This window comes from Halyomorpha halys, unplaced genomic scaffold (genome assembly GCF_000696795.3).
Source record: "Halyomorpha halys isolate HHAL.00 unplaced genomic scaffold, Hhal_1.1 Scaffold7317.1, whole genome shotgun sequence".
Taxonomy (NCBI): domain Eukaryota; kingdom Metazoa; phylum Arthropoda; class Insecta; order Hemiptera; family Pentatomidae; genus Halyomorpha; species Halyomorpha halys.
Window position 1 is genome coordinate 50,946 of NW_027104964.1, and position 26,404 is coordinate 77,349.

The 26,404-nt window shown below is 29.3% G+C and overlaps 1 protein-coding gene across 2 annotated transcripts; it reads left to right on the forward strand.

Moving 5' to 3' along the window:
- Positions 1-10,873: 10,873 nt before the first annotated feature.
- Positions 10,874-25,207, forward strand: VhaSFD (V-type proton ATPase subunit VhaSFD). 2 transcript variants are annotated; one of them, XM_014437927.3, is made up of 11 exons: positions 10,874-11,087; positions 11,173-11,254; positions 11,331-11,520; positions 11,619-11,837; positions 15,965-16,170; positions 16,266-16,350; positions 16,429-16,607; positions 18,394-18,621; positions 19,426-19,539; positions 21,724-21,798; positions 24,643-25,207. In XM_014437927.3, the coding sequence occupies exons 1-10, from the start codon at positions 11,039-11,041 to the stop codon at positions 21,749-21,751; spliced, it is 1,380 nt and encodes a 459-aa protein (XP_014293413.1). In that variant the 5' UTR covers positions 10,874-11,038; the 3' UTR covers positions 21,752-21,798; positions 24,643-25,207. The 2 variants fall into 2 exon arrangements, with proteins under 2 accessions (XP_014293413.1, XP_014293412.1); XM_014437926.2 differs by lacking the exon at positions 21,724-21,798 and having other exon boundaries at positions 10,876-11,087.
- The last annotated feature ends 1,197 nt before the right edge of the window (positions 25,208-26,404 follow it).

A 26,404-nucleotide genomic window follows, 5' to 3' on the forward strand; every position in this document is an offset into this window, starting at 1 on the left:
AACTAGAGCTAAAATCAGCTCTTTATTGGAATTATCTCTGGTGAAAATTAGAAAGTAATTTATTTAAAATCAAAAGAACAAGAATCATTCATTTTCTGTTCTTTACAAATGATGAATTTTCATCATTTGGCTATTAGTGATCGTTTGGGAAATGATGAATTTTCAGCATACGGATGAGTATAAATACTAGTGAACATGAGTATAAAAATTAATCTTAAGAGTGTACTACTTAAAGCTGTAGCGAAATGATGTTCTTTGTGGAAGAAAGAAACAGCATGGTTGCAAATTGAGAGATTAGTTAGTGTAGATAAAAGAGATTAGAAAAAAGGAAGAATATTGGTTACATTGTCTAAATCTGAAAATTATAAGGGCTAAGAAATATGGCCAAAAAGGTTATACTCAAAGACAAATATAAGCTGGGGATAGCAGGATGATAAAACTCTGTGATAACAAAAGTGCTTTGCCATTATCTAAGGCAGAGATAGTTTATTCTGCAGCTCAGATGACATCACTCCATAATTGTAGAAAAAGATGGGCTTAATACATCTTCAATACCTAAGGAAGAAGAAATGGGTCCATAACAACTGCTTGATTCAACAATAAATGTATTCTAGAAAAATAGAAAAAGTATTGGGTAAGAGAATTGTTTTTTCCTGAAAAAAGATAATTCTATTTATCTCTTTGGTCTTGATGGCTTCTTCAGGGCCTCTAGAAGCATCCGTTGTCTTACTTTTGTCATATGGTGTATTTCAGAAAAGGTCTTTACCAAATAAGAAAAAAATAAATCTGATTTGGGAAAGAGCTCATTTAGCTGCTAAGCTCTATCCAACAAATTAGTTAAAGGGATATTCTAAAAAAAGACCACTGCTTTGCGTGAAGAGTCTCACATCTGACAAAAAAAAAAAAGTTTCGGCTTTATTTTGAAATGGCCGTGTTCAAAAGATTATCATAGACAGGGGTTTCTGTCTTTTCTGTGGTCCCTCTATAAAAGCTAGTAGGGTTGTCAGTTATAACTTAGTAAAAGTTACCTCAGTCTATGTTACAATCCACAGAATTGTGAAATACAAAATAATTTTTTTTTTTAATACATATATGCCACTATTCAAGCAGAATAGAAATATTTGGCTGTTAATAAAAGGTAATTCTCCTTATCCACACATTCTCTATTTAATCATTTGACAATCGAAAATGGGTATTCTTATAGATCCATAGAAGGAAGAATTTGATCAAGTTTCAGTCCTGACAATTGTTGAAGGACATAGCCTATGTTTTAGCCATGTCTTTCATATTTGTGACTATTGATTCCTGAAGGAAGATAGATGTGTACTACAAAAAAAAGTCTGTTAGACTTTGATCAGTAAACTGTAGAGAATGTGAATCATCCTTTGCAGCATTTGATGATTCAGGTCAAGATAGTGAGAACAGAGAATTTTTATTCTCATCTTTAGTAAATGAAAAGAACTCATGATTCGTTTAATTCACTTATATCACTGAGGCCTGGTCCAGAATTCAACCAGTGCCACTTCAAACTTGAGATTGCCAAGGTGAAGTATTTTGTATTTGGAACAATTTCAATGACTTGCAGAATTCTGCCTTACTTCTTTAATATCACTAATAGTCAACTACTTCATGAAACAAAACTTATTAGTGCTTGTACGGTATTGTTTGTATTCTTGTATTAATGAACTAATAGTATCAGCTATCATTAAGAAACAGGACCCTGATTTGTAACTGGTTCCTGAGCAGACCCCATTACAGTACAAAACATATGGAGGTTAATTCTAAATATTACACCTATCTGTTTAGTTCATTAGTGAAGACAAACTAGTGTTGATACTTATTAACGATGATGATATTATGACTTGATTCCTAATGGAAGAAGCATAATTTTAATAGCTCCATTAAAAAGAAATAGAAAATAAAGGAAATCGAGATTAACTATCAATACAAACCTCTGAATGTGTCAAATAATGGTTTTTCATTATATTAAATTATTATTAAAACCATATACTTCGGTTGTAATAAAAATTATTACAATATGTTTATTGTATCAACTTAGCAAAGCCCCATTGTTAGTCATTTTGCCACTTACACACTTTTTGATCTAAAAAAATATTTTCTCATCTAATAGTAGGCATTTGCCAATTAGTATTGAATGTTTTCTGTCTATATATGAAGCTTATGACAACTTCTAAAAATTATTGCAAGAAATCTTTGGTTTGTTAATATTACAATCAACCTCAATGGCTAGAAAAAAAATTACAACTAGAACCCATGAAGGTGTCCAGTACAGCGAAAACTTACTACAAGCGTTATAATCATGCTCAACTGCAATGTTTCTCCTTTGTCCTAACTTAGGATCAGATGGTGTAAACTTCAGAAGGGAATTGTAGTAAATAGTTCAGATTCAGAAAAGAAAAAACTAGAACATTGACTTAAAGTTTTTGCTACTATTGTAGTTCAATTTGGTTAGGAGTACTAGATTATTTAAACAGATAAAAAAATGATCTAGTGTCGAACAGTTCATACAATTTTTGAAGCGGTATCTAAAATAAACTGATATTTTTTTAAAGTAACTATATTATATAAAAATTGTTATGATTATTATTACCCATTTGTTATTATAGGCTTTTAATAACTGTTTAATTTGGGTTCAATATTAGAATTTTGATTAGTTTTAAGTTATACTTCTGATATCAAAATGTCTTCACTCCGATTTGATCAGATAATTGATGGTAAAACCAAAAAAAAACTTTCTAAAATCAATACTTATCTTAGAAAGTTATAATACTTGGCATTTATTGGATAACTAGATAAATTTAGAAACTGAGATCATAGTATAATTCAAACCTACTAAAGGATTGATCTAAATTGAATCAAATAACATTTTAATATAATAATATTTTTAATTTCCTTACATTACAATGATTATACATCAAAACTTTAATAATACTTGATCAAGTTTTTATTTTAATGTAAAAATTCTTTTTATTATTGATAAGCTAACTAATTTGTTCCTGATTAACATAAAATAATAATGTATAACAACAAAACTAATAAACCAATTTAACTAAATTGGCATTAAACTAAAGCATAACTCTGCTCCTTATTATTTTGTTTCATATAAAAATTAAAACCAATATCAAAGGAATCATACATAATTTTTATTTAGAAATCTCTTATATCCAGTGGTTTTATTTTCTGAAGCTCATCAGCCCGATTTAAAAAAAATTATAAACATTAATTATTAATGAATTAATAATATTTCTCTCTCATTTAACACAATGTCAACATTAAAAGTTTTAGATTCCATCGAATATGTTTTATGGTTTTCAACATTAAAAGACTAGGAAAGTAGAAAACCTGAGAAAATATGGTGTAATTTGCGCCATTAAATAACATAACAACTCTCATTGAATCATATTTTTAAACACAAATAAATTTGTGAAATTTCATTTTTATTTATGGTTCTAAATTACACATGAGTAAATAAAATAAAGACGAAAATGAATAAACATATATCAATATTGCACCGATATCAAACAACGGTGTTGTGAAAACTGCCATAGACGAAGTCTTTACCGCAAGCCTTTGAGGACGCCAGTGCAGAAGGAGGCAGCAAGCTGTCAACATGGAATTCGATTTGGAGATGGACGAGCTCCGATTTTTGATTCTTTTTGAAAATTCCCAACGTGAGTACCATTAATTCTTTCTTATATATATATATTTTTTTTTTCTTAAATCATTTAATTATGTTTCAAATCTTACCAAAAACTCATTATTACAGCCAAGAATGAAATCGTCAAACCATCCAGAACAGAGCCGAACATCTTTTTTTTTTTAAATTGAGCTAAAATCATTTATTATTATGGTTTTGTCTACTGATGTCTGGATTTTAATGATGAAAAATGTGGATTTCTTGTTTTTATCCCCGAAACATAGAATCAATCCTTTTTGTTTCACGTAAATTAAATCATTGTGAAAACAACGTAGTTGGCGTAGGGATTCATTTAATTGTTTACTAAACCAAACAATCTATTGGAAACTATTTTTTGGTGGAAATTTGGAATTTTAAAGTTACATTTAGGATTAATTAATTTTCTTGATAGTGTACGCATTGGTTCAATGATTTTTATGTTGGAAAGAATATTTAATGTTAGTGTGCTTTAAATTGTATTTTTCTCAGTATTATGATTTCTGATCATTGAGTGTTGAATTAAAACAATTTGCTGCATTCATTAAAAAAAAAATAATCATTGGTCTGTATTTGTGTTCATCCACCTTTTAATTCCCTTGACTATAATAATAACTGTTTCTATCCACTTGATTAAAAAACAAAGTTTAAATTTTCGAAATCGAAAAGTTGTTCTGAAAAGTTTTTATTTACATATATTAAATCTTTCAATTTTAATGAATCTCTCTTAGAAATTTTTCCAGCATTACTTTTTTGTTTTAAGTGACCCTACGTTTTTATCTGACTTGTTTCTCAAGTTTTTAAGAAAAACCTTTCAGTTTAGTTCATACTTATTTAAAGTTTTTGCCTCTTTGAATTTTATTTTGGAAAATTACACAGAGAAGATTCTAGGAAATGTGACATTCCATTAACAAAAAAGTGAATTTTTTTTTTAATATTAATATTTATGGGAGTGAGGTATCACAGTCGTGCTAAGCTACTAACTCCAATGACCTGGGTTCTAAGTCGCCCTTGAGAGGTAATTATCTATTATGTTACAATAGTCAACCTTGTGAGTTCTGGAGCCCTCCTTGGGGTCCATGCAGCCTCATAAAGTGGGTACCCTTAATTCTGGAAAAACCTGGCTGTTGAATGTATGACCGCTGTTTTTAATATCATAATATTACTATTTATAATAAATAAATAATGCCAAACGTTCGACTTAACAACGAGTGAAATGATAAGAGATAGTTGGCATACGAAAACAAAACTGTTTTTTAAAATTATGAAGAAGATGGTCAAGGTTGCGGTCAAAAGAGAAACAAAAATAGTTAACAACTATTTATTTTCTGAAGTTTCGCCTCACTTTGTAGAGCTTCATCAGAGCTGTTCAAGTTGATAGCTTTAGCGACTTACAAAAGTCCGATAGCTTTAATGACTTTTTTAAGGCACTATGAATGTAACCAAAATGGGCAAAGCTAAGTTTTCGTCCTAAAAATTGTAAATTTTTAATTATTAATTATGAGCTGCTGATAAGATTTTTTACATCTGGGAACCAAGGAACTGAATTGATTGTTGTACTATGTGGAAACTTCTCTTCCCCCTCCCCACTTCCAATGTGACAAAGGGGTCCCATCTAACATTTCACCCCATGCCTCAGATCTTTTTGCTACGCCTTTGGTCATGTCAGTCATTGTAAAGAGCCCTCAGCTGGGTATTGATGGTGTTACCTCCTGCTCAATCCCTACCAGACCTCCCAGTGGCCTCGGCGGACTATTCGGCTATCAAGCCTTGCGAGAGTCAGTTCCTCAAGTGTCCAGCATTCCGATTCATAGACCAAAATGCTCTGCTGAGATTTTTATTTAGGTGCATCTTCTTGGTCTTAGTACGTCTTTGCTTTTGATACATTTAGGGTCCATAGTGGCAGCCATTATTCAACGATGGATTTTGGTGTTGATGTTTCTGAAGTTTGTCGGTGTTTCGAGGATAATGAGGTTGAGGAAGATACTTTGTAACCATTTTTAACAGTTCTCTGAATTTTCTAGTAGATGGTAATTTTTGTAATCCATCGCTGAACATTGCAATTCCTACAATACATGAATTGCAATTCCTACCAAACGGTCACGCCAAAAATCTCTCCTCTTTTTCGACCATTCATGGGTCCTTAATATTTCTCCTTTTTTTAAAAAAAGTTTTTCACTTTGGAAAAGCAAACAGTCGCAAGCTCTAGAAAGATCTAACAGAAACCAGCTCAACACGCCAGCGCCCCCATGAACACGTTGGAATAAGCTCATCAAGACTAGAAAAATAATTATAATCATTAAATAAAACTGTATAACTCTGGGAATTTAAAATTATTTTATATATTACCTATAAAAGTATTTCGCAGAGTCCTCCTGGACGATTCCAAATAAATTAACTATCGGAACGTCTCTCAACGTTAATCGTTTGCTCGTAGATAATATTCCCCTGTTAAGACGAGCTGCCAGGTTCCTTAGGGATCCTTTAAAGGCTCTTCTAGGATGTCTTTACATGGTCAAGAAGTAAGCATGGGCCGTTGTAGCTCAGGAAGTTGAGGCGCAGGTCTTTGCAACCTGGGAACTACATCGGCGCCGGTTGGCATCCGGCCTGGGGGATCGACTTAATATCTGTGGGGGTCCCAAAAAATGAAAACGACCCCCCACAATGGTTTCAAAATAGGGTGGTACCCTGTAGATAATCTCTCCCTCCCGTTTGTCAGAAATGACCAGGAAGAGATAAAAAAAAGTTAACTTCTGGAGTAGTTACTTTAACATTTTTTCACCCTTCTTTCATTACAGTTACAATGTTTGAGGACTGGCCTCCCTCGTGCTTGTTCCCCGCTAGATCAGGTGACTAGTACCCATCTCAAGACTAATCTTGGTGCTTTTTCGGTTACCTTTCGTCTATCCTAGCATTTATCACATTCACACCAACCTTATGACATTGATAACACTAAAAATATGAATGTACATCTAGTATCATGATCTTCTGAGAAATATTATTAAAAATCTTCGATACCTCAATTTGCGGAGGTCCCTCACCTCCAGTTATTAGAGTTCCTACAAAGCAAAAATCTTAACTAACAGTTAAGTATTTCAGTCAGACCTTCTAATACCTACGGTAGAAAAATGTAATATTTACGATGAATTATAATCCTCATGTTCTCCTCTTAGTTTATAAATCTATGTAATTTATCTTTTTTTAGGGGGATTAATAGTGTGACCAGGATTTCGCTTCGGAGTGAGGGCAAGGGGATCCGGCCTACCATCCGACCCCTTAACATTGTCCGTTTTGTTCGTTATACAAGAAGTCATTAAAAAATCTGGTGTGGTGCGCGCATCTCATAACATTCACTTCCTATAAAATTTTGTGTTGTAGGGTTTCTCGAGATGAAAATAACGAATAAAAAATTTGTTTCTGCCAATACATACATATGATTTGAACCGGGTGGTCTCGGCTTTTCCGTATTCGAATTCCTGACTGTTTTTATTTTTTTTCTCCTTTAATTGTTTATAAAATTGTTTAATATTTGGTATTTATCCATTTTTTAGTTTAGGTATGGATGAGAACTTATTAATAATTTAAAAATTAAGAGGAAAATGTTTTAAAAATTCGCCATTTAAGCCCTTTTAGACTGTTTAAATGAAAATAAGACCTATCTGGTTATTAGGATCATCTTAATTGTATATTGATTTACCAAGTTTAATAAATATTATTAAAGCCACTTTGAGAAAATCCTGAAAAAATGTATAATCGATTCGCTCAAGTGGTACTTCCGGGTGGTCGTTTTTAACGAAAAAGTTTAAACATCCTAGACATATACTTATCCTTTCAACTTCCTTCCAAGCTTTCGAGCTGATCGAGTCTGGCATCCAGGTCTGCTCTATAAACTTCGTCAATTTCTACCCCCAACATATTTCCTTATAATCCGCTCCTACCTCACTGATAGAACCTTTAAAGTAAATCATAACCTAGCCTACTCATATCTCTTTTCTCAGTCCGCCGGTGTTCCTCAAGGTAGTATCTTAGGTCCCATTCTTTATACGGTTTATACAGCTGACATCCCAACCCACCCTAACACAGTGCTAACAACATACGCTGATGACACATGTATACTTTCTGTAAACAACAACCCAACTAATGCATCACAAACACTACAGGCACACATAACATCTATTGAAGAATGGTGTGAAAACTGGAGAATCAAAATAAATCCTGACAAATCCCACCAGATCACCTTTACTCTCCGTCGTAAACCTCTGCCCTCCTGTCCTACAGTATCCTTTCTAGATACACTACTAACGCCTGTTGAACAGATTCGATACTTAGGACTCCATCTTGACAAGAGACTTACTTGGAATCCACACACAAGACTGAAACGACAAGAAACTGCTCGTAGATTCCGATTGCTACAACACTTACTCGAAAAACGCTCTAAACTTCCCATTCACTACAAAAAATTAGTATACACTACAATAATCAGACCAATTTGGACATATGGAATTGAGCTCTGGGGCTTCACCAAACCATCAAATTCTTCCCGCATCCAATCGTTATAATCCAAAATCCTACGTAAAATCCTTGATGCTCCTTATTACGTCACAAATAAACTCATTCATAAAGACCTTAAGATCCCATTCGTTAAAGATTTGACCCAAACCAGATATGCGTCTTTTTATTCCAAACTCCTTAATCATCCTAACCCATTAATTCTTAATCTTTAATCCTCCGAGGCGTCTGAAAAGAAGATGGCCACGAGACCTTCTAGTTTAAATTAATGTTTGAAGTACCACCAATGGATGGTTCCTTCCCAAGATTTTCAAGTGTATATGTAACATACTACATATTTACCTATTGTATTATTTTGTACAGTTGTAAATTACAATAAATAAATAATTAAAAAAAATAAAAACTTCCTTCCCTTACGCCCACTAGTTTTAACCACCCCTATTAAACGGTCTTTGTGAAGTAATATCATTAATCTATACATCATAGCATGTGTATCGGTGTTTTGTGATCTGATGATCAAAGCGCATTTTTACACCTTATTCTAATCAATCCTTCAGAATAATCTCTCATGTCCTAGATAAAACATGGATTAGGATCTTGTTTTTACCTTTGCAAGCCTTTATGCAGTGTTAGGATGTTGAAATTATATCTTTATGAGCAAAGGTGTTAGGTTCAAAAGGATTTCCATCACTGCAGTAGGATTGGTGCACATGGCATCAGTCATCACAAGACCCACCAGTCCAAGATCTGCAGAAAACCATTCAGAGAAGGTTGGATTATATACCATGGAAATACTTTAGTTGCTGGAAGTGCTCTAAAAGGAACGATTTTCCTCCTTCTCCTTACCACTTCACCTTTTTCAACGATCGGATGCGCTTTAATTGTCTCAAACATTACAGCTAGAACAAAAAGAGCAGGGAAGTGCTCATATAAAGTAGGAGGAATGTATGAAATGGCGTAAGAGGAATTTTGGGATGGCTGCTGAAAAGCCTCAGGTTATTTACAATGGTATCAGACGTTTTAAGAATCTGCAATTATTTATAGCAGTATAAATGTATTATTTATTTATACTGCTTTAAAACACGTTGAATCTTTTTTGTATGAAGCTTCATCATCATATTTTCTCCTCTAATGTAGTGCAATACGCACGTCGAGGTTTCTTCCGTAAAACCAGATTATTTAGTCCAATCTTTGGCATTTCAGTCTTGGCTAATTTTCAAACTCTCAAATATTTATCCTATGGTAACGATTTGTCTTCTTTTGCGCCTCTTTTTGACCTTCCTCGTTCAAACTCTTTCGTGAGAGCATTTAAATCATTTTGCAATTTCTGTTTATTCTTCCAACATAGTTACTATTTTCGTTATTGGGTGTCGTCCGTTTCCAAACTTCACTTATGTTGGTTTACAATAAAAAGTAACGAAATAAACAAAATTGTTGACTTTATTATAACTCGTCAATATTTTGGTATTTTTTAAAAAAACTAATACTGTACCAGATTCATTTATTTTTTGTAATTATGCAATATTAATTTCAGCGGAATTTTATAATAAAGTTATTATCCTTATAATACCAACAAAGAAGTTGTGGCTAAGAAAAGAAACAAAAAATTCAGTAGAATTAAAGTGACCCATTTCTTTTCATCAGGTTTGTACTCACACCTTACCCTATCTGCAGATGATTAAGCATTGATATTAAGGATGACTAAAGAAGATGATAGTCTACATACAACATTGATTAGTATTGTATTTCCTGTTGGCCTAAACACTCTGGAACTGAATCTATTTGCTATTTACTTTTTAATGGATGTCGAGTAATATTTATTATGTCAATCACGACAGGATTGTTAAATGATAAAGAATTAATCGAAGATAAGAGGTAGTGAGCAGAAATAAGAAGGGATGATTTTGTTTTAGAATCGAGATCTCTGTGTATATTTATGAAATGCTAGTGGTGACGGATTCATCAAACACATACGGAGGAATCACTCGGGCAGAAGACCCGTAGGTGGACTATAATGGGGAATGTTTCGGTAAAATTTACATACTTTAATATTAATTAAGTTTTTTTTAATAGACTGTTTGATAATCGGTTATTATTATTTGTTATTTATCGAGATATTAATAGCTTAGAAAAGTATCTGTTTACATTTTACCTATTATGGAGTGACAACCGTTTAATTTTTTTTTCGTGATACAAATTCACAAAATTGAAATTCTTTACAAGTGAATTATTAAATTATGATTGTAGTTTATAGTAATTCATCAATTCAAAAATAATCTAATCGATTTTTGAAATTGTGCGTTTATTACTTTGTACTTCCTGGTTCTCGGCATAAAAATAATTTTATTAATTACTTAAATTTTAAATCCGCTATACATTTAATCGTTTAACATATGACTAAAGTCCAATATATATTGATATAGTTAAAAAAGAAGTGTTTTTTCAATTAGCCTATCTTATTCATTTATACTACTTATCTTGCCGCAATTTTATTTCATTCATGTTCTGATGATAAAAGAAGGGGGGCACCCAATAAATAGTAATTTTGTTCATTTATGGTCAATAGATCTCCAGTAACTATTTATTTTTAGTGCGCGGGACTTGACATAGTTTTCATTCTACCAAGTTAAAATTAATTTGATTATGCAATAGTTTAATTTATATTTTAACCATGACAGTAGGTTTCAGAAAAAGTGGGCGTGTCTCCCTTGGTTAACAGTTTTTGTGTGTAACCTGTCAGCTGATACCAGATTTTGTCAAAATTTTCCTTTACTTAAAAAGTTTTATTCTTTTCTAAAGTTTTAATTCTAGTGTGTAAGATCCAAAAAGTTCAAAATGTCATCAAGTACCATTGCTCTACAGGGCTTACCTGAAGAAAAGATAGGTTAATCATAGTTTTATTATTGTACAATGATATACTTATTCATTGCAATAATGTGTTCTAAGACTTGTATTTTTATTTACTATAGATATGCTGGCTGCGACCAGTGTTTTGCAGCAGCAGGCATCAGAAATCCGGGGTTACAGAGTGAACTGGCAGTCTTACTTGCAGTTAGTGGCCTTTAAGTAGGGTATGGAGTAATATAGTAAAGGATAAAACATTAAAAATTATTATTTTGAACTTTAGGTCCCAAATGATAACTCAGGAAGATTACGGAATAATATCTGAATTTGATCATGGTGATGCTGCTAAACGAGAAAAAATAATTCTAGAGAAAAGGAGTCAGCTTGCAAAAACATTTTTGAACTTGCTGGAACATGTATCTAAAGATCAGACTATACAATACATATTGGTAATCATCGATGATATGCTTCAGGTAAATTTGAAATGCACCATTTTTTTATTTACCTTTATGGTATGAATATTTTTGTAAAAAAAATAAAATAAAATAATAATAGTAATACTGATTTTTAGGAAGATCATAAGAGAGTTGAGATTTTCAGAGAGCATTCATTAAGAAAACGCGAACCTGCTTGTGGTCAATTTCTGAATCTTCTTAATGGATCAGATGGATTCATTGTCAATATGACAGCAAGAATTATTGCTAAAATAGCTTGTTGGAGCAATGAATTAATGGACAAGGCAGATCTCAACTTTTATCTTACTTGGCTGAAGGATCAACTAAAAATTACTGTAAGTTGATTAAAAGAGTGATGTGAATTATATTAATTTTTTTTAATCACTTTTAATTTTACTTAATTAATTTTATTTTAATTACTACTGTTTTGGCCATTTGTAAAACATATTTCAGTTTGTGTAAGAGTCATGGTTAATAAAGATTATAAATAATTTAATGAATCTCGAATTGATAAGAATACGTTATTCTTGAATTAACAAGGGGTGGCATTCATGTAAGTTGAAATATTTTCAATAACAAGCCATTGTCATGAACTACTTCCTACCAGTTCTTTGTATAAGTGAAAAAATTGATTTTAATATGGTTAGCAAATGAAACCAATAAGCTTAGTACAAAAAAATCTACTTAAAATAAAAACTCATTATATTAATTAAAATAAAATTGTGTATTTATTAAAACAAAAAAAATTAAGAATGAAAGTTGTTTTATTCGTTATTCGTTTCTTGAATCTTCCTATAATTAATGTTAAACAAAATATTTCTCTATATTAACAATTTAATATTGAATTATTGAGAAAAAGCAGAATCATTTTTAGTTTAAAATAAAGGATATTCAAAGATAATATAAATGTGAAAAATGGATCCATTTGTGATGCTATAAAAATTTGTATATTTCTATGAGAAAAAATCTTTTCATTTTCGACCAATAAAAAATCTGTTTTTAATATTTTAGTTATATCCCACTCTGTAATAACGTAGTTCAAAATGAATGAGTGTTCTAATTAAAAGTAATAATTTATTATTTACTTAAATTACAGTGATATAAATTTTATAATGAAACTTATTCTATTTGAAAGACTTATTTTTTAAAATTAAAAACAATTTTATTTATTTCTTATAATTTATCACTTGCATGAAGAAAATAAATTAAATAATGTTCATTTATTTACAAATGTATGTTGTTAATACTCAATTATGGCAATGTTAATTATTTATTAAATTAATTTGTAGTAACAATAATAATAATAATGGGAGCAAAAGATCAAGAAGTATCTTGTATTTTCATTGATTATTTAGTAAAGATTAGATTATTGTTCTATTTTATTTTAAAACAATTAGATAAAGCCATATTATACTAGTATGTGGCAAAACTCATTTCTAAAATCATTGTACAGAATATACACAGATTTGATCCTCATTTTAATCATACATATTTTGTTGTAAAAAAATTTGTATGCACACATTGATGTCGCTTGAGTTTAATATATGTTTCTATGGTAATGGTTTATTATTGAAGAAGTTGAAATATCACTTTGTGGAACTTAATTTTGTTTTCATATAGACATGTGATTCTTTAAAATATTTACAATTTTTATCATACTTTATCCTCATCTTGCAGCGTTACAATAGTTATTTAAGAACTGTATAGTAAATAATTTGTTTTAAATAACAATTATGTGTGTGTTCTCTTTCATCTAAATATTTTTTTATAATGCGATCACGTAGGAAGTCTAAAGCTCCGTAAACACTATTCTCGTTATATCCACTCACTAATATTATTGTTGTAGTATTACATTAAATTTACATGGTTCCAGTTTTTCCATTTTAATTGTAATTTAAGTTTAAAAAAATTTGCACAATAAGGGGAAAATTATCTAACGAATTTTGTTACATATAATCATGGTTTGTTTACTTGACCTCACAAAAAATGTAATTAGTAAACAGAAAAAAAAGTTTAATAGTACAAAAAATAAAATTTAACAGAAGTTTAAAAAAAGTATTATAAAATAATAATACTTATAATAATACTATAATAAGAATTATAAAAAATCTGATATAATATAAATCTGAAAAAGGAATCAAATCAAAGTTCTTAATTTATGTCAGAAAATGGTAAGAAAAACATTATTTCAATAAATATTTAAACAGACTTTTAAAAAATGTTAATTTACTGAAAAGTATTCAATTGCTTCACTTAAAAGAATTATTTATAAGATATTTTAGATTTACTGATTCTTACCCAATATTAAACAAGATTTTCATGAGCTAGATGGACAAATGAAAGTTTTTTTTTTCCTTTACTGTAACCCTGATTATTAAGGATTCTTTATTTTAATTCACTACACTCTGTACCGTAAATTCATTGTTATATTGCATGCATGTGGATTACAATTATTTTCATATTGATGATATTCTTTATTTATTCTGGATCAAGTCCCTTTAGAATAATATAGTAGGCTTGAAAATTCATAAATTGTACTGTAACTAACTTATAATAAAATACAATTAAAAAAAAAAAAAAATTAAATAATTAAAATTAAAAGGAACCCTGGCCCATCTTCCTTTTAATATTACACTCGGTCAATAAACAATCTTTCAAAAATTAAATAAAGATTCAACTTTATTACAACATGAAACAACCAATTGATTTTATAAACTTAAAAATAAATAACAAAAAAATTTTACATTATAAAAGAAACAGTTAAAGATCATTGAAAAAAGTATATATATATATTTAATAAATAAAATGGTAGCAGACTTTTAAATACAGAAAATAATGTGAACTATGACAATATTCAAAGATGTTAAGAAAAAAATGTATTGCATTTTATTGATTAATGCAGTTTTTGAATTAGGTTTAGACATAAAATCTTTATTGAAGTTAAAATAATCGAAAAGAGTTTTTTTTTAATGAGATGCTATTATTTTTCATTATGATGAAAAAAATTCTTGTTTGGTAAGTAAGGATGTTATGATGAATTCTATTGAAAAAAAATGTGAACAATACAATTATTAGACTATTTAATTTATTTCAATTCTCCAAAAATAGCACCTCATTATATAATAAGTTTGAAATCATTTTAATAGCAATTTGAATCTATATATGTTCTCTTTGGCTTACTAGTGAAAATAAATTACTAGAAGCAAATGATTATTTAATAGTTATATTATAATTTTGTTAGGGTAGGATTTAATGATGTAATTGTTTGATATTAATCTTTCAGTGACTGGTCTGCGGGTGTGACTCACACTTAAGAATTCCTATCAAATAATAGTCAACTGTTCTCCAGTCTTAATATTAGGCATACAAAGAAGTTCTGTCTGACAAAGATAGCTCATGTTACAACATTAATGAACTGATATTAAGTTTTTAATGAAACAATCGCTGAATTGAAAATATGAAACATTTAGGTTCAAGATGACATGCAGCTTTAAAAATAAAGAATTCTAATTATTTCTAACAAAATCTTAAAGGTGTGATTTGGTTATACATAAACATGAAAATGGTTGTAAGATGTTTGAATTATTGACTGGATTATCATCACTAAAATATAATCTTGGTCGACCTCAAAAAAATGTTAACATTGGAAAATGATACCATTATGAACAAATGAATATTCTGTAAGGGCCATCGTACAATAAGATCCTGTAGATTGTATAATAACTCTTCGCAAAACAATAAAAAATTTCAAATTTATATTTGGAAAATTTATGAACAAATTGTGCAGTTCCACAGAATGAATACTAGAGCTACGGTTAGAATAGTGTGGTAACCTGTCGATAACTTCCCTCATTCCCCCTGTATGCCTGAAATGACCAGGCAGGGGATAATAAAAAAACAAATTACTTGACTCAATAGTCATTTACTTAATTCTCTATTTCTCGAAAGAGATGAAAAATATTCTTTTATGGTTGATGATAAAAATTAGATTTTATGTGAAAACTTATCGTAAGCTTAAAAAAGTGCCCTCTCCCAAAGACATTTTGAATTTCTTAAATGTAATAAAAAGCAAAGTAAATAAAGAAAGACTTTGACACAATAAATGGAGGATTTAAATGATACATTCTGGCTCAAAATACTAAAACTGGTCTGTAAGTAGGATGAACCAGAGAACAATTTCATGTGTTGTGTTGCTTTAGCTACATCATGGAAAATTCCACCACTTATTGGGATTTCGCCTCTAATAATGAATCTTAGTACAGAAATGGAATATATAAAATCTGAAGAATTTTCCCTTACCAATATATATGGTGTAAGATAATTTTAAATAAATTTGAAATGTTTGATCATTCTCTTTATTACCATATTGAGACGTCCGTTTTCTAGTATACCATAAAGTTTAATTATGTTATTGAGTTAAATGGAGATTTACAATTTTAAAATACTTCAATTACATTTACAGAATAATGAATACATGCAATCTGTTGCACGTTGTTTACAAATGATGCTACGCATTGATGAATACAGATCAGCCTTTATTTCTGTTGATGGTATTTCCACACTTCTCAGTGTTTTGTCTGGAAGAGTGAATTTTCAAATTCAGTATCAACTTATTTTTTGCATTTGGGTATTGACTTTTAATCCTAAATTGGCAGAAAGGATGAACAAGTTAGTAAATTTTAATTTAATTAAAATAAATATATGATTTACAAACATGTTTTCAATAAAAATTAATAATTTTCTATCATTTCATTCTTAAATAGATTCAGTGTTATCCCTATCCTGGCAGATATTCTAAGTGATTCTGTCAAAGAAAAGGTTACTAGAATTATTCTCGCTGTGTTCAGGGTAGGTTTTATTTTATTAATAAAATATAAAACAATATAATTTTTGCTGGTACTAATTGTGCTTATTATTATTCTTCAGAATCTTATAGAAAAGCCGGAAGACAGAGCTATTTCAAAAGAACATTGTATAGCTATGGTGCAATGTAAAGTATTGAAACAGTTGAGCATCTTAGAACAGCGTAAATTTGATGATGAAGACATTGTTGAAGATGTCCAGTTTTTGAACGAGAAACTTCAAGCTTCAGTTCAGGACTTAAGGTATTTATTCTAAATCAATGTAAATTATTTATTTTTTAAAATTAAGTATTTATATTTTGAATAATAAAAAAAAGTTTCCCAAAATTTACCATTTTAAAACATATAAGGATCAATTTCACACCAAAGAAAAGGGTGTGGTAAGTGAAAGTTGTGTAATGATTGCACTACACTACATTTTTTTATCCTACGTTGGGTACAAATTTTAAACATTGCGCACAGTTTACATGTAAGTAATTATTAATATATGAGTAATATAGGAATCAAAATAAAGTTTACTAAATAATCTAATTACCTCTTTTAAATTTATGTCTTGAAAGTGTCAGCATGATGACATATCTCAGTTTGACCACATTTTGAATAAAATTTGATAGTTTCTGAGAATCCCGAAAGTTATAACACCGAACAGTTTAGAATAAGAAATGAAAACAGAGACTTGTATTATTCTCTAGTTGGTAGCACTGTCACCTGACTAAAACCATTGATAACAGTTGTTCTTTTTGGTATATTAATAGGCCATCATATTTTTGTTTACATTCTAGAATCTTAGGGTCTTATTGTATGGCAGAATAATTGGTTATAATTTCATTGTAATATATTCGACCCCTTTATGTGCTGTTATTGTACAAGATTATTCTTGCTTATTTCTCCAAAACAAAACCTATTTATATAATCTCATTTTTATTTAGTAGCTCCTTACTTACTATTTTTGTTTACTAGAATACGTGAAGGATATTCATGACTCTTGCACCATATCTTGTTCAATGTACTATAGGTGATTAGGTTCCATTCCTTGGAAATCAATTTAAGTAAAGTCCAGCATGACAAAAATGTGTGTCCTAAAGCCATATTTTGTAGCCTTCAGTTATCTATGAAGTCTTTTGAATATTGGATGCTTAGTTTAAATAGATTTATTTTTCATTATAATTGATTTTTTAATGGCTTAATTGTAAAGGTAGTTCATTTTTTTTTCTAACTTATGCAACTTTGAATCTGTTTTTGATGTAAAATGTTTCATGGTTAAAATTGCTTAACTACATAATTCCAAAACTATTTAAAACAAGTAGGCCTAATACAGAGATTGCCTATGTTTCATGGCAATAGTAACTTATGTCTAACCAGTTTAAGTTCTCTCTGATAATCTCTTGCCACTTTAGTGTAGGATTCTTGGGTGCTTAGAGAAGTTCTGGTGCAGTTTCTAACTAAAAATCTCCATTCCATCTTAACCTCCTTGTCTTCAATTCTTGAAATATTGACTAATGAGTTCCCTAATGAAACCATCTTGAACCAAATTATTGTTATACGAATTTGTAGTTTTATATTTAATATTAATAGTCTCAGTGCGGATATGGTTTTGTGCAAAAACTGCCAACCAGATGAAATTTTTGTTGTAATTTCATATAAATGTGTTTAATAATTCAAAAATGAATAAGAAAAGAATAGATTGGTCTATTGGAGGTCGAAATACGCTGTTTGAAAGCTTCAAATCAACTGTTACCAAGTGGAGTAACAAACATCACCACCAGGGATGATTCTATATTACCAATATGGAAAAGCAAGGACCATATTTCTCATTTAAAGATTCTGAAGAAATACAGAACCTCAACTGAGGGTTTTCCACTCCGAGAGTGTTATAAAAAAATTGGTCTGACTTGACTCAACAATTGGTTTAGTTTGAAAACATTGTTTTTTGTGTAAAATTTTCTTTATTGCTATTGAACGTTATTTTTAATGTGTTTATTTTTGTTATTTCTCTTAATAACCCATTAAATTATAATTGTGTTTTCAGCTCTTTTGATGAGTATGCAACAGAGGTCAAAAGTGGTCGTTTGGAGTGGAGCCCTGTACACAGATCATCCCAATTTTGGAGAGAAAATGCAGCTCGGCTGAATGAAAAAAAATATGAATTATTGCGGATTCTTGTCCACCTTTTGGAAACCAGCAGGGACGCACTTGTGCTAAGTGTTGCGTCCTACGACATTGGCGAATACGTTCGGCATTATCCACGTGGAAAAAAGTATTTAGCTTAATCTGTTCCAATTGAGCATTAGCCTTTATGTTAAGATATTTTTTCATTACCTTACTATTCCTCGTTTGCAAGTACCTTTTTACTTTATCTATTTTGTTTTCACGAAGGAAAAAGAAAATCTTAATGTTCATCTGATTTTTATCATTGATTTGAAGCTAATTGTAGCAGCATAACTGCTATTACACATAATTTTTGTTTAATCCTTTGGAAATTATGAGCTGATTTATCAGCATGACTGCAATGATCCCCTTAGCTTATGAGCTGATATATTAGTAGGGCCAGTCTAACGTTTAAAGTCTGTATACTGTTTTATTAGCTCTATCCCCAGCTCAGTCTTCCGGTTCTTAAGGTATATTCCAGTTTCTATTTTAGCCCCTAGTGTTCATACAAATGTACTTTTTTTTAAAGAAGGATTCTAATGCATGAAATTCAGCACATAAAACATAAATCTGCAAATAATTATAAAAATTATTTTTACCACATTTAACCTGGAAAGGAATCTCTGGTAGTCCTAAAACTAAGTAGCTAATTAATATTACAAAGAAAAGAATTTTATTTTTATTTTACAATACTATTTATAATTTTTTATAAATTAAAAAAAAATTATTCATTGTTTGTCATTTCTTCAAATGACTGATGAACGAATAAGCTAACTTAATGTTAATAATATATATTTTACTTAAAATTTTAATAATGAAATTAGATGATTTCCTGATTTTTTAATATAATTTAAAATTATATTAAAAAATATAATTAAGAAATTATTAAATTTCTTTATTTCTCTTACTTTAGCGTTATAGAGCAACTTGGCGGCAAGCAGTTGGTAATGCAATTACTATCTCATGAAGATCCTAATGTACGCTATGAGGCATTGCTTGCTGTTCAGAAACTAATGGTGCATAATTGGTGAGTAAAAATGCTAAGAACTTGTTATAATTATTACTTATTTAACTCCATCTTTGTTTAATAGGTATAAGCTGAGCCAAAATTTATTAACATTAATTATAAAAATTATGTTATTTCTTATTAACCTTACTCACACATATTTGATAACTTACAATCCTTTGATTAATCAAAATTTTAATAAATTACTTTTTTATCAAGGTCATTTATTATATTGTTAATTCTTTAAGATTCTCCCACCATGTGACATTCATTAGTGTATAGTGTTAAACATTAGTATATAAAATGTTAAAGATTATTTAATGATAATTTGAGTAATTTTTTTTTTTTTGAAGAAAGATCCACAGTACAAAATGCCCTGTGGGTCGTAGTCTTCTTTGAAGTGTATCATGAAAAATGAGTTTAGTTCTAGAATTAGAAAATGATTTTGGTGCAACATGCATTTTAATGTTAAAACCCTAGCCTGCCCAGTGTTGCATATAAGTATCATTCCAAAAAATAGGATTCCCAAAGGGTAATAATTTTCAGATTTACTAAACATAAGTTTTTGACGTCAATTAATATAAAAAGAGAAGAAAACATGCAAAAATTACATTATTTTTCCCTTAGTGGCAGAAATGGATTAGCACAAGAGTTAGTTGATTATAAATGTGTGTAGAATTTGTAGAGGAATAAAACAAAAAATAAGAGGCCAGTTCATAAAAAATATGTTTTTCACATCCTATGATCTTGGCACACTATTGAAACAATTTTGACTGATTGGTTTGCGAAGTGTGACAATTTTCACCTTACAGGGCTGAGGCCTTCGATATTTTTTTTAAAATAACTTCCACACGAATCAATTAATCTACACAAGACTTAGGAGTGGTTTAGGGTCATCTAAACTTCATGAAATGGTACAAATCAGACTTATGTAAAAAAATTAGAATCAGAGACATAAAATAAATTGTTATAGTTTTTCTTTATTTAAAACTACTTTTTCTCCCTTATAGTGGCATCAAATCTAAATTATATTGGTATGGGTTAAAAGTGCTGAAATTAAGCTTTCCAATAGTTGTAGTAATGTTGGATTTGGTTAAATTTGTAAGGAGTTACAAATTTATTTCATTAATGTGGGACTTTGGCAGAAGAAGCAGTACTCCGAAAATCAAGTCCGTAAATTTCTAATTTTTGATTTATATGAAAATTCATTTTTGGGGATTTCAAAAGGTGCTAAAAATGAATCTGATTTGAGTTTTTATAAATAAAATTGTTTTGGTCTATTTTACTGGAAGAAACCTTTAGTTTTGTAATTTTCCTAGCATTTAAACTTGTTTTATACAATCAACAATCTCTTGTTATTAGTTTTAACAAAAAAATGATGCGATTGATGCATAATAATCATTAAATACGTACAGATACAGATTATTATTATACAGTTTTTTTCTTGGCTCCTCAGGTGCTTTAGCAAGAACCCTCAGACACATATCTAATATTTTTCGACCTATATCCAAAAAAAGTTTCATTGAAATGAGTGATCCCACTTTTGCTGAAACCAACTTCTCTTCCAACCAACCTCTTATTATATCTACAATCAGCTATATCCATTCCATTAAAAATATTTGTTTACTGAAAATATCAAAGGAAGATTTTAACATGCAAAGTAACAGTAAAATGTTCATATTCTTTTATGTATATATTATCTACCAGAAAAAAATAGATCCCTGAATGCATACAAAGATATCATTATATTATAAAATTTTAAAAGTATTTAGTTAAAAGGAGTATACCTGGAGAGGGGGGAGGGGAATTATTTTGTATAGTATTTATTGTATAGATATTTCCACTTTTGGCATTTTTAAGGATCTTGTTTTGCAACATATTGATGAAATATAAATTAGAATAATATTTTGCAAAACATTCTATTCTTTTTGGCAATCATTTTAACATCTGATGAATAATTATATTAATATTTACCATTAGCTAGAGAATGTATTTATTTATTTAGAAAAATCTTAAGTTCTTTTTTTTATTTATTTATTTTTTTAATGGCTATGGATTTATTTTTTTAATGTGTATTAATGCATAGAAAAACGTATATTTAATTTATTTATTGTTACTAATTTGAGGTAGTTATAGTTGTTAAGATTGAAAATTGACTCAAATTGTTTATTTATTTTTTGTTTTCTATAATGGATGGATAAATAGCTCCTATACCTATTCGAAATTTAAGTAAGAAATGATAGAGGCTATTATCATTGTGAACTTTGCATTTTTTATCAGGTAGGAGATGCCTTATATGGACTTGAGTGATTAAAAATCAATTAACCAATAATGCATCCAAGAGTCTGCATGGATGTTTGATTTCGTTAAATTAAAGAAAGGAAAAAAAAAATAGAAAATAGCATGTTTTAATTTGTGATAAAATTATTTTAAAAAAAAGACATTAAAACTTTGTAAAATCCTTTTTTCTTTTCATAGGGCCACCTCTATTTTATATTAACCACTCAACAGCCATTCAACACCAATGACTTGACTATGCAGCACGTGTTGAGCATGCGAAAATGTCCTTTGTGTGTTTTATTTACATATAAAACACGCAGACACACTAATATTCCGTTTTATTGATTATTCATTAGTTAATTCACAAAAGAAAACTTATAGCATCTCAATATGAATTGATCGCATGTCTTATTGTTAAAAAGCTATTTTTCAAATTACAGCTACGTCAGTTAAAAAAAAAATCACTAGCATTTCATGCATCTTTGTTGAAGTGTTACTATGCTGCTTTTAAACACATTTATACATTGTGACAATATGAACTTGTGTTATTTTATTTCTACTTGTCTCTGTTGTAAATTATAATTTCAATTTAATTAAAGTTGTTGTTTTTAATGTTATTCATTTTTAACAGGTTTTCTTTTTTATAAATAAATAAATTATTTAATGCTTATATGTGAGCTGCTTAGGAGATGAGCCTGACGATATTTTATTGTCTAATAAAAGCAAGACCAAGTACATGCGTACTAGTGGCATGGAAGCCACACATCATATTGAAGGGTTCTGTTCAGTTTGGTCTCTTCAAGTTTCAGAAGATAAACCAGTTTACTTGCCTGGACTCTATTGTTAGCTCGAAAAATAATATGTTCCTCGAGGTAAATAAAAGAATCCTCAGTGCCAACAGGATTTTGGATTACAGGAAACATCTCACCAGCCAGTTGAAATCCTCGTATTTGAGAGAAAGATCCTTCAAAGAATATTTAGTCTTTTAATCAAAGTTGGTCACCACTAGAGAAAACTGAAAAATGCAGAAATATAGTTGCTATTTGGGAAACTTAATATCATTAATTATTATTATTATTAATATCATTTCGCTGGGCTGGACACATTCAATGTCTTGATGATATCTCAAGACAAATCCAAAGAAGAAACCTAGTGCTGAAATAGAGGTAGAGTAGGCCAAAATTCTGATAGGACTGTGTGGCACAGGATTCCAGAACACTACCGGAATTATTCTGGAGAGGTTCCAACCTCTAGAGTTTTGGGAGTGGATTGCAGGAGAGTTAAATTGCACATGTTTTGTGAGAACTAATTGCATAACTATTTAATAGTTTATATTTCCTGAAACTTGAGTGTTGATAGATTTAAACTGATAAGTGCACTACAAAACTTTCTCAGAATTAATATAAACCTAAATTGTTAAAACTTTATTGGTAGTGAAGGTAAAATAAAATAAATGTGACATGAGTCATATGTCATATGATAAATCTGAAGTATAGTTGACAGAGAATATTGTATTGAATTTAATTCAAATAAGACAGTTCGATTGTTACACAAAGTACTTACTAATTGACATTATATTTAATTTAATTCAAAGATTAATAAAAATGGATTGTAACGATATGTGAAATTCAAAAGCAACGGGGTACTTTATGCAACATTAGATAAATTTTGATCTTAAATATCTTTTCTCATTAGATCTTATCAAATATTGCTTATAAAATAAGATGTGACTGATTATCTTCACAATTCCAATTACTATGCCAAAGAAACCTTTTGCACTTTGGCAATCTAAAATATCTGGACATAATAAAGATACATTAAGAAGATGAGATACATAATCTAATGGTATAATGTAAGGATATTTTTCGCTTCACCAATGATAAAGCTGTTTTCAATTTTGCAACATTGTCTGCAAAGACAGCCAAAAGTTTATCTGATCCAGAATTTATGCTCGAATAAGTTCTGCAAGATATTCTGGGTTTTGTCTTTTAATTTTTTTTATTTTGAAATTTACAAACAGTGATTCTGGTTTTAAGACTACTAAGGTTTTATAGACTCGGTCCTTATGTCACTCTAGCTATTGAATTACATATCACTGCTTTGCTTGGAAAATCTCACAAAAGAAAAAGTATTGATTTATTTTTTAATTAGATGTAATTAATATTTTTAAAGATATTATCGTAGTTTGTGGTTTCTTTCTATAGACTGTCCTAAACCTAATAGGGTTGTCAAAAAGTAACCTCAGTCTATGGTACAATCTATAAAATACGTCTAACACAAAATAAAAAAAAAAAATCTTTTTGGTAGATGTGCCAGTATTTAAAAATGCAGTGATAGGAAGATTTTGTTTGTTTTTTGAAGTAGTTTATCATTCTCTTTTTTAATCAGTTTATTAAGCTTCCAAATAGGTTATAATAAACCATGAAGATAACCAGAATGAAGGTCTTAATTTTTTGATAAATTAAGATTAAGTTGATATTACATGAAGTTTAAGGTTTGTAAATATAAACTTTAATGTATCCAACTGAACATTTTAAAAGCACTGAAACATTTAAAAATGAAGATTTTTAGAAATTCCCTCTTTTTAGAAATATTTCCTAATATATATTTTGTTGGAAATATTTCCTGCATACATCACTAGAAATAGTGTGTATTGACTTACAATAAACATTCCTTTTATATAAATACCATGACAAGGCAAATATTTACTATTAGCTTACTTTCTCTTTCTTCCTCTAAATGTATATTGTTTAATTTTTCCTCTATTTAATTTATTAACATTTTATTAAATGATTTTAGTTACTGAATTTATGTTACATATTTATTATTTTAATTTTTTTGTAGGGAATATCTTGGTCGTCAGCTGGAGAAGGAACAAAATGCCAATGCTGGAAAAGCTCCTTCAGTTTTAAATGCAAAAGCCTAGTTTGGTAGTTTCCAACAGTCTTACGTTATTTTATTTTTTTTTTAAGGAAATGGGTAATAATAATTCAATTTTCAAATGAATTACAAAAACTGTGAAAGTTTTATCATTATTTTAGACAAGACTTCCATATTTATACATTCCGCTGATCCAAATTTGTTTCTTGTTATTTCCTGAGTTGTATATTGTATAGTAGTTGTAAATATTTTTAAAAAGAATCCTTCGTCCTTTTTTTCTTATTAATGACTTTCACAGGATTGTTTTAAAATAAAATGAATAGTAATACTTTGTGGCTTTGTAAAAATTGTATAAATTTATGTGAGCACTAGGTATTTACTGTAGCTTCACTGAAAAATATATTTGACTTTTAATTTCTGTGCTGTTATATGTTGATAACATAAAAAAAAAAAAACGATTGTTAAGATTTATATATATATATATATAGGCATAAAAGCTGATATTAATTAATAAATATTCTAAAATGATCTTGGGCTTTAATTACTTTTAACTTTTTTCCTGTATTTCTCTGGAAAATTTTATTTATTAAAAAAAAATTTAAAAGAGCTATCTTTAAATCGACATCAAGAATAAAACAAGGAAAGTAAAATAATAGACTTAAATTTATTTTTATAATGATTTTTAACAAATTGATCACCAACTTTAATATAACTTGTAATTTATATCCTTGCCAACTGTGTGTTATCTCATCCTTTTTTTAAAATGCTATATTTCAATAAATACTACTCAAATTTTATCATAACTTCATGAATATGGTAAGTAAAAATTGTGCCAACTCATTCTGGATATCTTCAACAAGAATGCAAATTATGTGTTAGCTTGTTGTCGGCAGTCAAGTTTTTAGAGATAGCTCTTTTGAATTTTGTTACATTCTAATTTTGAGAATGTTTTGGGTAGTAAAACGTTTCCGGAGAAAATTGATGGTTGATGCTTAACTTTATAATTAATTACTTATGGAATGAATTGGTCATTCTTAATTAAAACCATTTATTGAGGAAATAATATTAAACAATTACAACACATTATTGGAAAGATCTGTCATGAGCATCACAATTTGGCAAAATGTTTGGATAAGAAAAAATTCTATTTTCATTAGAGAACACTGAAAAATGAGTATGCCGTTTTCAAAAATTCCTAGTAATTCAATGAAAATCAGACTCACAAAACACTTCAGCTGAACCATTCTTCGTACTTGTACATTTTTGGAGATTTTTTAAAGGTATGTTTTTTCTCTCAATGATTTTATATTTTCTGATTTCTCCAAACTTTGTCCTCAAAAAAGGCAGTTTATTTGAGAATAATCCATTAATTGAAGTTGATTGCAAAAATTAATTTCTTTTAGAGGCAGTAAACTTATCATTAAGTAGATTTGTTAATCCAACAATCTCATTTAATGAAACATTAAAATTTTTCAAGATATTTGGGTTCTCAAGTATTTAGAGAAGTGGTGTCTTATTTTATATTATGAATATTTTTAGTGAAAATAAAAACCGTTCGTTGAGTAGTGATTAGAGATAACTTTTTGACTTGATATGAGGTATGAAAAGGAAGATAGATTATCCCAATAAACTAAAAAACAATTTTATTCCGAGACAAAAGTCCCCAAAGAATAATTACATGGTTATGAGAGATAGTTGACCGTGGATGATAAATGAGGAGAAGATG

Excerpts from the sequence above, each read along its gene's own strand:
- VhaSFD (XM_014437926.2), top strand. The coding sequence starts at position 11,039 with ATGTCATCAAGTACCATTGCTCTACAGGGCTTACCTGAAGAAAAGATA. Across the intron at positions 11,088-11,172 it reads CTTACCTGAAGAAAAGATAG|ATATGCTGGCTGCGACCAGT; the intron begins GTTAATCATAGT and ends TATTTACTATAG. Across the intron at positions 16,351-16,428 it reads TTATTCTCGCTGTGTTCAGG|AATCTTATAGAAAAGCCGGA; the intron begins GTAGGTTTTATT and ends ATTATTCTTCAG.